Raw genomic sequence first — 16,387 nt, forward strand, 5'->3', positions numbered from 1 at the left:
GGACAGTTATTTATGTGGAAGTTTATGGCTAATAAGAAAAAAATCTCTCAGAGTGGTTGCTCAGAGGAGCAGACACTGTGATTTAGTGCTGTGCCTGCTAGTACGGTATCTGTTGTCTTGAATTAGAAAAAACACCACCACCAAATGTCCCACATATCACATCTCCTTCATTACTGATCCATTGTAATTTCTCAGTTCCCTAAAATCTTTTGCAAGACCAAGTGGGCTACAAAAAGACAGGCCTTTACTAATCATTAAATCGTTATATAATAAGTGAGTAAGCAGAATTTCTCATTACAAATCTATCTTTCCAGCTAACTAGCCAAGACAAAACTCCTGCTGTCATCCAGAGAGCTATGTCGAAGCACAACCTGGAAGCTGATGCAGCTGAGGAGTACGAGCTTGTACAGGTCATCTCCGAGGATAAAGGTAGGGAAGCGGAACTCTGATGCTGCTTGAAACGTTGTGCTTCATTTTGAAGCAAGGGGTAAAATGTGAAGCAACTGTGGAAATGCCACAGCCATGTTGCTATAGCTGCCAGTGAGAATAACCCCCTAGATAACTGATGCGTGGGGGTGGTTTCGCACAGCCCGTGTCAGCGCGCCACTTGCTACAGGCAGGCCCCTGTGTGTGTGTGCGGCGGTGGCAGAGCGACCTACTGAAGCGCAGCTGCTCGCGCTCCCTGAGCAGCGTGGCCAAAGGGGCTGCTGGCAGTCAGGGCAGGCCCAGATCCCTGCTGCGCTGTCAGGCCGTGCAGACAGGTAGTTTTTGGCACAGCCTCCTCTGGGAGTGCCTGCCAGGGCCTCAGCCCAGCTGGACTTGGTCTGGCCTCTGTCTCTTGTCCTCTGTAACTCTTCACCTGCTTTTTTTGTGGCACAGCTGAAGAGGGGCAGCAGAATAAGGAGGGGGGCAGCACTGCCCCAGCTGTCTGGGTGCCCATCTACTCACCGGCTTCCCTTTCTTCCCTGCCTTTCCTTCTGCAGTTTGCAATGCCACAAATTCACACTCGCTCTTGTCCCTTTTTTGCAGAGCTGGTGATACCAGACAGCGCCAACGTGTTCTATGCCATGAACAGCCAGGTGAACTTCGATTTCATCCTGCGGAAAAAAGCTTCAGTTGATGAGCAGGTGAAAATGAGGAGTCGGTCAAGCCTGACCCTCCCCAGAACTGCCAAACGGGGGTGCTGGAGTAACAGGAACAGCAAAATTACGCTCTGAGGGGGAGCAAGGCCACACTGAGGCGAACTGAATGAGGACTGTACCTTTGCTACCATCCAGTATTACAGAATTGCAGCAGATGAATGTGTCAGTATTCAACTTTGAAAATATTTGCGACAAATGCAAAGTGAGCATTTGGCAGACCTACAGCCAGAGATGTGTCTCCTCCCCTGGAGCTGGACAGACATGGATTTCTGAGACAGTCCGGACTAAGATTTTTGTTTTGTTTTGCACATTAGCCTAGGAAGGTGAGAGCCCCATTTAGAGGGGAAAACAGGACTGCAACATTTGTCTTCAGAACACCACATACGCCTAACTTTTCTTGTGAAAAAAACATTTTTGTTGTGCCAGTATTACACAGAACAAGAACGCCTACATTTATTTTTGTAAAACTGGAGAAGAAAAGCCACAATGCAGTTCTGCCAGAAGAGGTCCCAGCCAGCCTCCAGCTGCCGGAGGGGAGCACTGGTGTGCGGAATGTGTGGGTGATCTGGGTGCCACTAGCCACTGCTGCCTCCGGAGGCGTTTGCATTCATGAAAAAGCAATGTGGGTATGTCCCCAAAATACTCATCGCTGGAGAAGGAAGAAGTAACTGCAAGTGCGCATATTGCTGTCACACTGCTGGCACCCTTCTTTTTTGCACTTGTTCAAAGCCAGAAAATTACCCCCCTTCCCCCCCCCCCAAAGAACATTAAGAGAACGGACCGCACTTGCTTTCAGATGAATGTCAGGATTTGTTAATGAACAAGGCAACAAACACTACTTGTAGGGATTTTGGGCTTGTCTTAATGCCACTACGGTGCGGTTCTCCTTTTGCTTTGCTAACCCATTCAACAGAAACCGATGCCTTTTGCATGTACTCTGAAATGACTGATGTACCTCTTTGTAATGTGCAATCACTCTTCAGGAACAAAATTTTGCCTGCATTAATCCAAGTTTCATTCCATGAGAGGCAACTACAAACCCTTTATTTTAAAAGTGGCTATTGAGAGGAAATAGCCAGGTTTTTAGCATTACCAACCAAACAGAGATTTTATATAGTTGTAGCATTATTATGCATAATCTCCAGCCACCTCTCTTGCTCTTTATACACATCTATTAAATGAATTTCCTGACATGGTACATTCTTTCAGCTGGAATAAAGAATTTAAGCATCTGCTCTCTGTGAAACGTTAAGTAACATCTTTCTAGAGTCTCTTCCCAGAACACAGGCTTCCTTGAAAGGACAGAGGTTTGATTTTAAAAAGCCATAAATGAGACAATGGATTGTAAACAGCCCTTACAGAACAGGCTGTCTTTGAGATACATTAGTATGAGTTAAAATAAACTCAAATACTGAATTTTACACATGCCTGAGGCTTTTTTTCCACCAGTTCTGTAGCTGCCATTTTCAAAACTGGGCTCAGATTACTTTAAGAATCAGTGGTAAACTCATGATACAAGCAGCAGTGGGTTGTGCTGTGTTCTGCACTACACGAAGATGTGACTACACAACTGTGACCGCTAGTCACAAGCAGCACCGTACAGGTCATAGCCTGAGTAGTTCAAAAACTCAAACTATTTCTGGTGAGAGGGTGAAGATGTTGAGTTTACAACTGAGCCTTAACCTTTGCCCAGAGTTAGCACAAGTTTACAAAAGAAGTTGTTTTCTTCGCATTATTGTATAAGCGTGCATTGATGTCTGTACCGTATCCTTTGTAAATTACAGCATTGCTAACTCTGAGGTTGTGTGCCCATATTAAGCTGAAAGTGATTTTTAAATGACAGCCCCCGCCAAAAAAAAAGGTTATATATTTTTAAAAAAAATTAACTGCTTATCTGTAATCTTTATACAGTAAGTATATAAACATTTTTTCACTAATAGTTGTCTGAAGTTAATCTACTTTCTTCTCTTAGATTTTATGACTTGTGCCTTTTTTTTTTTTTTAACGTTTCACACACCACCTTCTGTCACATCTTCAACATCATCACATTTATTGTTTTAACTGTTCTCAGCTTCTTCCAGCTCCCACAACCCATCTGCCACTCACAGCCCTGGGAAGAGAGGGTTTCAGCTTATTCTTACCTTTAGCTGTAACTTTTTAGCTACAATCTTCCTTCAGCATTGTTCCACTCTTTGACATCCCCCTAAGTAGCAGTTCTATACTGTTTGTGACCACCACCAGAATCACAGCAGTGCTTTAAAAAAACCCACCACCTTACAATGACAGCTTCTGAGCCACCGTTCGCCCACCTGCGTTGCCCACTGAGTGGCAGCAGCTGCACATGAGCCCTCCATAGTCACACTGCAGGAATGCAAGGAACTTGCTGAGGGCTAAAGGTAAATGTCAGCAAAGCAAAAGCCATCCCAGCACGTCCATCACAAACACACCAATCTGCTGCTTTCTATGGAATATTTTATACTGTTTCCTGAGCTTTCTGTTTAATGTTTCTGTTGCAGCTAACTGGGGAACACCGACTATGCACAAATTTTACTTTTTCATTACCGCATTCTCTTTTGGGTCACTGAATGATTTCTGCAGCAAGTTAATACCAAAAAAAAGAATGCTTTGAGTGGTCCATCTTTGCCCCTTTTTACCACCATGTCATGTTTTCTCCTGGCCTCACGACCCTTTGTTGTTGCCGCCTGCACAACAGTACAAAAACGGGGCGTTTGCGTCACAGCTGCTTTGCCTCTTCCCCTCGTGGCCCCCCTGCAGCTGACCTGCCATTCCTCATCGGGCAAGATGCGTAAAACTACTGGCAGTCATCTGCCGCAGGCTGAGGTGGGGAAGTTGTCTTTGTCACTGAAGAGCCACTCACGTGTTGCAAAGCCAAGGCAAAAGAAGGAATACTCTCAATTTATGCTGCAGCTTTTTTCTTTTTCTCCTTAAACAACCTAGGGGTGGGGGGAGAGGGGAGATGGACGCAGGGTTAGGAACCAACAACAGCAAAGCCTGTTCGGCTTCCTTCAGGACATACACACTATATTTGTGAACTACGAATTTCGTATTGCCCTATTTTTCACTATAAACAGCACTTCTTAAACAAGCAAAGACAGAGTCGTTAGGTTATAAGCAGTCTTATTGCAGATAATCATTTTTAGGGCCTGTCATTGTAACCTTTCTTGCAAACAAGCTGCTTTTTTCAGCTGTCATGCTACCTGTTCTTTGTCAAACTTGTTTCTAGCTTCCTCTGGTCTGTCACCAGCCTCAGCACGGTAGGCACTTGCTGGGTGGTTTTCATCAGCTGGCGCCTCCTGGGGCTTAGCACAGATGTTCCCCAGCAGAGCAAAAACCCGAGGTGAGGAAGGGAGAGAAAAAAAAAAAAGCCTTCCTTGCTTCCCCAAGCTGCCTGGCAAATTCCTACCACTTAAGTTCTGCTGACAGAAACCCAGTTTCAAGATGCATAACTGGCATACAGACAACAGGGGCTGCGCTCTCCTCACCCTGCAACTTCACACGCTGCATCCCGAGTCTGACCACATCGCCTGCCTGCTCTGAGCCAGGCCTCCCAAGCCCAGGGCTGCACCACGAGGCACCCCTTGCCCATGCAAGACGCAGCAGGGACACCCCTTTCACGCGTGCGCCGTGCCGCGCCCCAGTGTCCTGCACTGCCCATAGCAAAGTAGGGTCTCAGCCAGGGCCAGGAGGCTGCTTCAAGCTGGCTCCTGCTTCCACTCGTTTTGAAGCTCAGGATATTAGGCAAAAAAATAAGTACGTGAAAAGTGGAAAAACAGCAGAAGTGTTTCGACTGGCTCCTATGTCTCCAAAACACAGCTCATTCTGAGTAGGGCAAAGCCTGAGCACCACCTCCCAAGGAACCGAGGCAAGGAAAAACAGCAGTTGTCATAGCAGGCAGAACCACTGCCATCTACCACATCTGGCACATAGAAATAAAAAATTGTGCATGTACACACACACGCAGGTGTCTATAGGTAAAATAATAATGAGCTAGAGCGAGACCAGGTCTGCTCTGAAATGGATGCATTCACTTAATTCATTAACACACATTAATTCATAACTATAACTTTCATTCTTAATTTGTTTCACTCCCCCTCAAAAATACCAAACTCCTGTGCACGCACTTCCAGAGTCGACTAAAAGAAAATACACACAAGAAATACAAAAACAAACCCAACCCAGCTGTCGTTTTTTAATAAACTGCTACTGCTCGGCTCCAGGAAATCAAAGTTAAATAAAACTAAGCTTACCTGAGCTTCCAAAGCACCTCCACCAGCAGCACCACTTCCAGACAGCACTAGCCACGCTTGCCAGCCCAGCCGCTGAGAGGCAGCCGTGCCCGAGCGGTGGCACAGCACCTACCGCTGACCGGAGCCGCCTCACCCGGGCGCACGTCCTTTCCCCCTGCACATCAGCAGGGCTTGCTGTGAAGCTGGGGAAGCCCAGTGCTCCAACACAAAAGGCTGTAGTGGTGATGCAGAGAGACCTTTTTTTTTTTTTTTTAATCATTTGAATGAGCTACAGTAAGGTTAAAAAAAGCAGAGGGGACCCAACCTCGATTTTTTTAGTCCACGATACATTTCCTGCCTGGCCAGCGCAGCAATGGCTTCACTAGCTGCCTGCTTGTGCAGACCTTCCTCAGACAACACTCCCCCTCACTATGAGCTACAGGATCAAGCCCCCACGGAGGCAAGAAACCATCCTCTCTCCCCGACACACAGTGATGCTCCTGCTGCGCGGCCCCGAGCCTGGCACCCAGGGAAGGGGCGGAAGGAAGGAGAGCTGCCAGGCTCTGCTGTCCACCCCCCCTCGAGCCCAGCAGGACCCCCGCCCAGCGAGCGGGTCTGGGAGCTGGGATGCTGCACGTGCCCCCATTGCCAGCCCCCTCCAGCCCCCACCACGGAGTGGAGAGTACCGTGAGCAGCACAAGGTATGTTTTCAGCCAAGACGTTCATGGAGCAACTGCTTCAATATGGTCATGAAAGGTCAGGAGAAGAAGGGCTGGCCAAAGCAGTGCTCACAGGGGTAAGTCACTCCCATGGCTGGGGGAAGACGGGCCTCACTCAGACACAGATGGGTCCAACACTGACCAAAAAAGCACACGAGGCTGGAGGAGATACGCAGCATAACTGTAACAAACCTTTGAGGCAGCCACAGTTAGATTAGGGAAACGGCACCAAGACACAGGCACTCACCCATCCCACACTGGCTCATCCCCACTGTTCTGCCAGTCTCAGATACGCACGCACAGTAGTTAGCAAGGCTGCAAGCCCACAGGGAGTGACACCAAGTTGGGGCCCTGCTCCTCTCGTGCACCCTTCCCAACACGGCTCCAGCAGCTACCCAGCTCTCAAAAAGCACTACCAAAGGCCTGAAGGAATCGGCCCCAGTCCCAAGGGAAGCATGACGTAACTGAAAAACTTCATAACACTGTACTCTTACACATCGCGACACGGACAACACGCTGGGTGCTCACCAGCTCAGAGATCTACTTCTGAAGGCCATGTTAAGCTTCTTACCAATGTCTCTGGGATCGCCATGGTCAACAACGCTTGAAATGGGTCGGAGTTGCTGCTGGTAAAGCAAGGCCTAAGGAAGAGGCAGGAGGGCTTGTCAAAGAGGAACAGTCCAGGCTATGCATGGTGGCACATGGCAGACCTGCCCTCCATACTCACCATGTCGCAGGGCCACCTGCTCCATCCTGAACAGCAGAAGGAACACGGCTTCAAGGCAATAGCTGCAGTACAAACAAATGGCCAACAACTCCATGGTACAGTAACATAGCTGAAAGCACTCTTGACTTCACTAGCTTGGACTTCAATGTCTTCCCAGAGCCAGAGCAGGCTTGTTGGAAACCACTTCACTTCAACACAGCTGAGCGTGAGCCAGCCCAGAGGCAGAGAACTGGCCTCCCCAGCTGGGGCCTGCTCCCACCCAATGAAGAGTACACACAGCGGCTTGTCTTGCACCAGGTTCTATGTATTATCAGACCCGCTGACAGGTAATAATAACATGTCTTCTTTAGCAGAAAGCACAACTTTGATCAGTAATTATTAAAAACAAACAACAATAAAAAACAAACAACCACACATACTCAACTGTACAGAATAGCCAGCAGGTGAGTCTCCAGTTTGCCAGTGCAGGAGAACATTGTCCCCTGCAACAAGAGCCTGCAGGTTGAGACCTGTGCCAGCTAAACCTAAGCAGTGTAGTCCACAATCACCTGGCCTCTAAGAAACCTTTAAAAAAAAAAAAATCACACTCTGCTGACATGCTAGCCAACAGCAAGTCAGTTTGCTCCTCACTTGAAAAAATATCAAGACAAGTTGCCTTTCCGTCCTGTAACACAATTCTATCAAGGCTGTTGAGAACAGTACAGTTGACAGCACTAACATTTTGGTCGGTTGTTCTATTAGGATAGTATAAGAAGTTTGTAACCAGAACTATAAAAATCAAATTTCCTAGAAGTCTTATGCTTGTTTTTGTGGCCTACTTAAACAGGCCTGCAAAAAGGTTGTCAGGCTTTCTTTTCCCGAAGGAATAAATTGAAGCAGGGAGAAAGCAAGGCATGTTCCCTTCAGACAGTGCAGAGAAAAACAGAAGGGGCAACCACCACTTTATCTGCTGGTTTCCAAGATTCCAGACATGCCAAGGTATCAATTCCAGACTGGCAGACCTACCTGGATGAGATCTAGGAAGTCTTTAAATTTAGAGGGGAGTCAGAAATGTTATTCTGCAGAAGTGCGATGAAGGAGAAGACACTACACTGGAGCACCGCTCCAGCGCACTGAACATTTTTGGAAACCATCTTGATTCTGACAGGGATTCCTTTGAAAAACAAAACCAAATAACCCGAACACTTGCCTGCAGTTTCTCTCAGCAAACAGGGTTATAAAAGCCTACAAACCTACAAGAAGTAACAGTTACACAGCAGCCCAGTTACAGCTATCCAGAAAGGTATTAACACTTGTACACCTCTATATATTAATCTTTATAAATACAGTATTCTACACAATGTACTGTAGAAAGACGTCGTTCAAGGTTTTTGTTTTGTTTGTTTGTTTACAAAAGCTTGCAAAGGCTTTTGTTCAGATCTCTGCCTTTTTTCAGCCAGTTTGGAACACTTTTTCCTCCTTCCTCTCCCTGCAGTCCTGGAAAAGCAGCCTGGTAAGTTGTAACACAACCAGGTCCAACCACCCTGCTTTGCCATTCCAGGTAGCAGGAAGGAGACCACATGAACAGCTGCTCTACAACTTTCAAGGGTGCAAAGCAGTGTGAGGCAGGTTCAGCTGTCAACAGAGCCCAGGGGAAGCAGGCAGTCATAGCTCATCCCTGGAGGATGGCGTGTTGAGAGATGACTGAGGAGGCAGGGCATCCTTGTTCTGGGCATCGCTATGGATCTTGCCCTGCTGCCGGGACTTCCAGGAGTGTGTTCGGTCCCAGTCAGTTGACACGGTCTCATTGTCCCAGATAGTAGAGGTCTCTGTGTCGCTGAGGTAGCCTGGCTGCCCTGTGTAGTGGGTGGGGTAAACAAGCAGTGGTTCTGCTGAAAAGGCTTTCAAGTCTCTGGACTCATAGTATTCCATGTACTTTGCTCTAAGGGGCGAGAAAAATCATCAGAAACAGAGTGAATGTTCATCAGTGCCACTGGTTATAACTTTGAGATGCAAGTCAATCCACTGAGCAAACAGGTCCTGGGGAAGGGAGGTAGTTGCTGGGGTGGGTCTAAAGCAGGTCTGACACTCTACAGCCTTACAACCACAGACACCTTACATAAAGCCTCTCTTGCGGACAGTCACATGTCTCAGAACCAGCCTGCAAGCCCTGCACCGGGTGGGCAAAATAACCCCTCTGCAGCAGGTCTGTCACCTCTTTTGACCTGTGTCAGCTCTGCTGCAAACAACCAAAAAGTACAAGGATTAGCCCTGTTCCCCACCGCCCAGGCTACAGAAGTGAGACACATCATCAACTGGTTTGAGATCATTCAGCAAGACCCAGCTCGTGTCAACCTGAGCAACAAAGGCATCCTACTTACACAGGGTGCTTGTTGTACATGACCGGCAGAAATTCATCTACAGGCAGCATCTTGCCGAAAGGCTCAGCTCCAATTAGTTTCTGAGCACCTTGGAAAGAGATTGCATACCCCAGGGTCCAGTAAGAGTAATCAGCTTCCACGAGGTTCATGACATTGGGAACTGCTTTTTCAGGCTGCTGCACCTGCATCCTTTTCCGTCCAATGTATCTGAAAGGGTGAAAAGAACACAGAATTTTGAGCTGAAGTGAATCTGCAGCGATTACAACCACACAACTGTTTATTTTGACCTGGACAGGGCAAAGAGTCAATTCCAAGAAGTAATCCCCGCCCACAGATTTCTGTCCAGCATCACTGTCAGACTGGGTTGCTGTGGCTGTGCTAGTTGGTAGCTTGTGGTGCAACATCAGATGGAGGGTTTCTCTAGGGGCACCATGTTACCAGTGCTCAGCCTGAAGGATATTTTCAGGCCTGTTCTCACTGGCTCTTGCAGTCTCTCCCAGCTGAGCTGTGAATTTGAGAGTGAATTTGAAAGACTCCCTGAGTCTTTCACAGCTGTGCCTTAACCCAGCGGCGGCACAGCTGTGAAAGACTCAGGGAGTTGGGCTGCCACTGCCCAAACCCCAGGACAGGGCTGTGGCAGCTCCCCTGTCACAGCAGCATCTCCGGACTGCCCACAGAGGGCAGTAACGGTACCCATTACAGTTCGGTCACTTCAGCAGTAGCCTGCCCCAGGAGGCAAATCTCTCCTTGTGGGAAGAGCCCACTGAGAAGCAACTGTGGCTGGCACTAACCTGCATCTCTACCGTGACACAGTATGTGTGCCCAGGAGTTCCCAGGTGGCTGAGGGCCAGTTACTTACATAAGCTCCCAATCTAGCTGTGCTTCTTCAATGTCATCCATCAGCTTCATGAGCTTCCTTTTAAACTGGTGTTCAAAGCGCACATCGTCCTCGATAACAAGTGTCTTCTCCAGTTCTCTGTTCACCACCTGAAATGAGAGGGTACTGAAGTGATCACAGCAACCCATTTGGGCCACTCCTTGCACCCTGACCTTGCTGGGGTCATCGTGACCTGACAGTACCTTCTAGACCTTGCCGGCAGGGAGGCAGGAGAACCACTCTCAAATTCATAGCTCAGCTGGGAGAGACTGCAAGAGCCAGTGAGAACAGGCCTGAAAATATCCTTCAGGCTGAGCACCTGTAACGTGGTGCCCCTAGAGAAACCCTCCATCTGATGCTGCACCATGAGCTACCAACTAGCACAACCACAGCCACCACCTCCTGCTGACTGGGAAGGGGGACAATCCAGCATTTCCTAACTCTGACCCTGACCAGTTAGAGAATATTGATGCAATGCATCCTGCATACTAGCTCCCGTTATTATCTGACTGTTAGTGATTTGGAAGTCTCAAGCCCAAAAGCTCAGCCTGCCTTGACTGAGGTCAAGGCAGGATGACTCCTGCTGGCCCTAGGCTTTTCAGATCAATGCCCTGCCCTGGGGAGATGTGCTATAACTAAAACCTCTGCGTGCAGAGGGTTGTCTCCTTATACATCCATATAGGACCCTGCACCAGCAGGTGCAATCCTCACTGTCAGATCTGGACAACCACTGCCACTGCCCATTCTTCTTTTATTATCAAGTCTTTCTTCCTGCCTCCACCACATCTCATTGACGCAGCGTCCCCTGTTGATGTCAGGACATGTAATTGCAGCATCTCTGACCAGTGCGGCCCGGATTTTCTCGCACATCACTCCCCAGGTGACCAGGGACAGCCAGGAGACACAGCTTTTACTACCCAAAGAAGATTCTCCTAGCTCAAGTAACAGAGGTCCCTGCTGGTAAGAATAATTATAACACATCAACTTGAAAAAGCCAGTCAGCAGAGCCATTGGAACTTGCTCCAGCACAGATGTAGAAACAAAGACAACAACATCAACAACAAAAAAGATAGAGAGGAGTTTTTTAGTATCATTTGTTCTTCAAAACCTTCCAGCCTTTCTCCTAAACAAATTTGCTTCAAGCATGCTATTGGATGGTCTGCAAAAACAGTCATGAAAGCATTTTGATAAAATCCTTCAAAGCCGTTGGCAAATAGAATACAGAGAAGGGAAAGCTGAACATGCATTCAAGAAAAACTTTGTGTATGATCCTCTATAAACTGAGGAAAACATTTCCATGCTATGCTTCCAGAAACCTATACCATATTTGATGCTCTGCCTTAAGACTAGCTGTGTACTTTCCTATTATGTCCTGCAGGAACCCTGAGCACCCAAAAACTTCTTACCTCCTTCCAGATGTAATAGTGACTAAGGAAGCAGCCGATCTCTCCCCTGGTTAGTGGCCTGGAGGAATATGGGTCACGGTAACCCGGAAGCATATCAATGCTGAGAGCTTTGAGCTGACTCGTGTTCAGTGCTCTGGGAAAGAGAGTATCTATCACCATTTAAAAAAAAAAAAAGTCAATTACAAGTCAGACACAGAAGCAACACAGGAAATGCTGCTGACGTTCAGGGAAAAGTCTTATGTTGTGGAATTCTTGTATTTGTTTTGCTAAAAAACCTGAAGAAAAAAATCTTAATTTACATTTCTAAATCTAACTGAACACTGAAAATGTCTGAAGACAAATGTCCACAGAAAGCTGCAGCCTTCCAGCAGCATTCCCCTTCAAGCTTGCCTACCACTGTGAAAGCCTTCACCCCAAACAGCCACCCTCACTTTCTGTGACCTAACTGCTTTGAGACTACCAGTGCTGAAGCTGAAATCAGATCAGTCACAACCACTTTTGCTTACAAACTGTTTCCCTAATATACCGTGTTAGAGAAATCCACAAGGCAGAGCACGACCTAAGGACAGACAAGTCATACCCTTAATGTTGCCAGTAACTTCTTGTGGGACCATTTACTTGTTAGTTGCTTGGCTTAGAATATTTTTCTAAGAGGTCTTGATGGGTACCCAAGACTCAGGACCAGTAGATGGTTCCTAACCACACCTGAACCACACTGTCCTGGTTCTCTCGTGTAGAATGACTGATTTCAAGAGAAGGAAGAAACAGCAGAACTGCCTCACTTAGACCATCAGACCCGTGAATAGAAGTGACATTCACCTCTCCCCTCAGCCCACCCTTCCTCACCAGAAGGAAGGTCAGGGCATCCAAGGAGATGGTGCAAAGCACTTAAGCACAATCCACGTTTTGCAAACTTCAGCAACCCCAGCTGAAACTCACTTTCCATCCACAGCCTCCACTATCTTGACTGCAATCTCCTGTTCATAGAGAGTCCGCAGCATCCGATCCCGTCTGTCTTTCCGACGCTTCAGATTGATCATGAAAATCTAGGTTGAAGAGAAAGACATTAGCATCCGGGTATGGGAGGGAGTAAGAACAGGAAGTCCTGATCCACTCTTTTCTAGCAGCCCCATAAGAAAAGCGGATGTTCTGAAAATACCAGCTGTGTTTTCATTCGAGACTGTTTAGAATTTGTCAAAAAATTAGGATTGGTTTTGAGCTGAAAGGTTAGAGGCTTGTTCTTTGTCCAACAACTACCTTTTATGGAACAAGGGAAAGTTGCTCTTCAGTGATGAATAAAGATGAGAGAAGGACAGCTAGAGCCAAGCCTGTATTTTCCACAGATAAAGGATGTTTTGATTTTTATTAAACACAAAGTAAAATTTGGTTTGCCAGCTCCAGTTCCAGAAGAACGTTGACCCATGTGTCTTTCCACAAAGATGCAATTGCCCATATTTAGGATTACCAGCGGGGTCACTATAAAAGTACAAAGACACAGTAAAGAGAACATTTTTGTAATTACTTCAGGCATTGAAAACGCTGTTATCCTTGCCAGACTAGAAAGCCTAGCGAAAAGCCAAGACCTGGAACAGAGATGTCTGGGTAGGGCTCAGTCCAAGCCTGGAAGAAACAGACTCCTTGGTGGAGGGCTGAGGACTGAAGCCTCACTTGCAGGTAAACTTCAGAGGGTCAGGGATATTTTTCAGTCACAGACAGACAAGTACAATCGAAGCCTTGTAGGTTGTGGAGCAAAACCTCATCCCAGTAAGAAGCAGATCAAATTCCAGCCCAGTACAAATGCAAAAATAATAAATTGGATAAATAAAGTGCAGCCACAAAGGACAACATGGAAAAAAACTATGCCAGCTGTGTTCTAAACACAGACACTCAAACACACATAGCCAAATCAGGTTCAGACTTCACTATACAAGTCATATAAACAGATGTAGCAAAATAAGCAATGAAAACAAAGGCTCCCCTGATCACCACAACTCCCTCAGTCACGGTGCCACTGCAACCCTGGCAGCTGTATACACAAGGGGGTTATGGCTCTGTGAAAAACACGGACACTAGCTAATCGCTAGCACAGCAGATCCCTGTCCAGCCCTCTCCCCTCAATGCCTACTCTCTCCACAATGTGAGAAAGAGATGTGAGAGGAATTTCTGCAAGGTCTTGGGGGCACTACCAGCGTCAGCAATGATCTTTCTAGATATTTTTTACTTAAGGCTGTAGCAGAAAAATGTGGCAATTAAACACAACCGGGGGACAGCTGCCACAGTAAGGTGGCCACGAGTGATCTTCATCTCTCATGGACATACTCAGCTTTGGCTAGAGCCTAGCTCAAGGCCTGTCTCCCTCAGCTGCTCTGGGCTCTACAACGTGTCTCTCAGGTTACAGAAATCATTCTCCTCTGTCACTTCAGAGCAGGAGAGCCTTCCTAAAAGACCATTTTTTATCACAGAATGAAGGGACTGCCAAGCTGCTCTGTAGAGTCAGATTTAGAAGAAACAGGACAAGAAACGTGGAGGTAGTAACCTGCTTTCCACCCTCGGTTCTGCCATCTTCTTTTGTCTGGATTTAAACATCCACACCATTAACAGACATGAATCCCAAAGATTTGCTGGGCACTGCCCCTGCACACAAACCAGCACTTTTAATCAGAAGCCATGCAGCGGGTGCTAAGTGCTCACAGACCTGGCTGGCCTCATGTGTGCTCAACAGAACTTCTCCCCAGATAAGAATAGCTAAGGATAGCTTTCTCCTTGCATTAAGTTTAAGTCCAAAAATGAATAATTGGGAAAGAACTAATTGTGTGAAAAGATAATATACTCCAAGAGAAACATCTGGAAGCTCAGCTACCTGGAGAACCCAGGTCCTCTAAGTAATGAATGGGAAAACAAGGACAGCAAATTAAGTTTCTTACTTCATCAAATCCCATCTTGTCAGGGTGCTTTGGAGGAACAGAGACATACTGAGAAGGTTCAATGGGAGGACGATCAACTGTAAGAGAGGAGAAATCCCAACCATCACTTTGATGTATGCGCTTAATTGATATAATGTATCTGCATATGTCTTCATCACTGGGCCTAAAGCCCCGGGAGCTGGGATGTGCAGTCAGGGCAGCAGTGGGTGCAGCAGAAAGCATCCACACTGCGCAGCAGAAGGGAGCACCTATGTGCCAAACAGACCTCATGATAAAGACGAGGTTCTGCAGCATCCTTTCCCCATTAAAGATGCAATTTTGCAATTGATCTGGGGAAGCTGAGGGGTTTTGTGAACGGAGTTGACCCAGCCATGATTACACCTCTATGTAGAAAAGCTGTGGAAATCGGAAAACCTGCATATCAAAACTGTGTGAGAACAGATCAGGATGCAAATTCTCCCAGACTCCCAAGGGGAAGAGCTGGGCCACTGGCAGGAGAGCTCTACCATCATTAACTGGGGAGCTCCATCACAGCAGGGCACAGCGACTTACTCATAGCTTCAATTAACGTGTGCACAAAGTTCTCAGCTTCTTCTTGCAGCGTCTGATGTGATTTCAGGGGCATGGGAAGGAAACCATAGTGCTCACGGTTGCAGATGTACATCTGAATTCCTGAGGATCACAGAAAAACAGAAAACAGAGTCAGGTCTTTTGTCAGCAGATTTCACTGCTCTGTTGATATATAACCATAACCAAACCTACGCCTGGACCTCAATCTCAACAGGTTCTGCTTCATCAGCAAACAATTCAAAAACATTCTGCACCTGGGATGGAGCGACCCCAGCTGTACGTACAGATGGGGGACGAGAGGCAGGAGAGCAGCCCTACAGAAAGGGATCTGGGGGTTCTGGTCGATGCCAAGCTGATCATGAGCCAGCAGCGGGCCCTGGCAGCCAAAGGGCCAACCGTGCCCTGGAGGGCCTCAGGCACGGCCCTGCCGTCTGGCTGGGGGAGGGCTGCTCTGCTCTGCTCTGCCTGGGGCGGCCTCACCTCGAGCACTGGGTGCAGCTTTGGGCACCACAACGTAAAAAGGACATAGAGCTATTAGCGTCCAAAGGGGGGCTATGAAGATGGTGAAGGGTCTAGAGGGGAAGACGTGTGAGGAGCGGCTGAGGTGCTTTGGTTTGTTCAGCCCAGAGCAGAGCAGGCTGAGGGGAGGCCTGATGGCGGCCTGCAGCTCCCTCACGAGGGGAGCAGAGGGGCAGGCACCGAACTCTGCTCTCTGGGGACAGCGACAGGACCCAAGGGAACGGCATGGGGCTGGGACAGGGGAGGGTCAGGCTGGGTGTTAGGGACAGGTTCTGCACCCAGAGGTGGTTGGGCACTGGAACAGGCTCCCCAGGGCAGTGGTCATGGCACTGAGCCTGCTGGAGTTCAGTGAGTGTTTGGACAATGCTCTCAGACACAGCGTCTGGTTTTTGGGTGGTCCTGCATGGAGCCAGGAGTTGGACTCAACAACCCTTATGGGTCCCTTCCAACTTGTGATATTTCATGAGTCAATAAAAATCACTGTGCCATTTTCTGTTGTACCGTATGACAGCAACTGGCCTCTCCTATGTAAATAATTTCTACTTGCTCCCTAACAGCAAGGGTTTTTAACTGCAATCAGTTTTCTCCTAGAAGAGACTGGGAACCCACATCTTAGACCAGAGAAAGGGCCTCTTCTGGCTGTCGCCTTCACAGCATAAAAGCAATCCTACAGCAGAGGGCAGAACTGGCCTTTAGCAAAAGCAGTGACTGATAAACTCTGTAGGACTACTGTAGAAAATTGGAGAGTACCACAGAAACCCCCATCCCCAAAACCACAACTGCACTGCTCACACCTGGTACCTCACCTAACACGATCCCCTCACAGACCCAGAGCCAGAAACAGGGTACTGGGACAGGCTTTCAACCTCTGAGTAAGCCAGCCTCAGGTGATAAAA

The 16,387-nt window shown here is 47.6% G+C and overlaps 2 protein-coding genes and 1 long non-coding RNA gene across 9 annotated transcripts in view; 1 reads left to right on the forward strand and 2 right to left on the reverse strand.

Moving 5' to 3' along the window:
* The window catches only part of RGL1 (ral guanine nucleotide dissociation stimulator like 1), an 81,887-nt gene extending 78,811 nt beyond the window's left edge, over positions 1-3,076 (forward strand). For all 3 annotated transcript variants that reach the window (XM_080602326.1, XM_080602325.1, XM_080602327.1), the window contains 2 exons: positions 315-429; positions 1,030-3,076. In XM_080602326.1, the coding sequence (XP_080458452.1) occupies positions 315-429; positions 1,030-1,217 (303 nt within the window). In that variant the 3' untranslated portion in view covers positions 1,218-3,076. The remainder of the gene's footprint in view (positions 1-314; positions 430-1,029) is intronic.
* A 4,042-nt stretch (positions 3,077-7,118) lies between these two features.
* Positions 7,119-16,387, reverse strand: part of COLGALT2 (collagen beta(1-O)galactosyltransferase 2) — a 57,331-nt gene continuing 48,062 nt past the window's right edge. For 4 of the 5 annotated variants that reach the window (XM_080602340.1, XM_080602342.1, XM_080602344.1 and 1 more), the window contains exons 6-12: positions 14,955-15,074; positions 14,403-14,479; positions 12,418-12,524; positions 11,479-11,611; positions 10,055-10,182; positions 9,196-9,402; positions 7,119-8,756 (exon numbers count right to left, since the gene is read on the reverse strand). In XM_080602340.1, the coding sequence (XP_080458466.1) occupies positions 8,480-8,756; positions 9,196-9,402; positions 10,055-10,182; positions 11,479-11,611; positions 12,418-12,524; positions 14,403-14,479; positions 14,955-15,074 (1,049 nt within the window). In that variant the 3' untranslated portion in view covers positions 7,119-8,479. The remainder of the gene's footprint in view (positions 8,757-9,195; positions 9,403-10,054; positions 10,183-11,478; positions 11,612-12,417; positions 12,525-14,402; positions 14,480-14,954; positions 15,075-16,387) is intronic. The other variant, XM_080602341.1, reaches the window with a different exon arrangement.
* Positions 12,034-12,411, reverse strand: LOC308199010. Its single transcript, XR_013954330.1, has 2 exons — positions 12,184-12,411; positions 12,034-12,152 (listed from the first exon to the last, which is right to left on the reverse strand). It is a non-coding gene; the product is annotated as an uncharacterized lncRNA (long non-coding RNA).

This window comes from Anser brachyrhynchus (assembly GCF_964034855.1).
Source record: "Anser brachyrhynchus genome assembly, chromosome: 8".
NCBI classification, from domain to species: Eukaryota; Metazoa; Chordata; class Aves; order Anseriformes; family Anatidae; genus Anser; species Anser brachyrhynchus.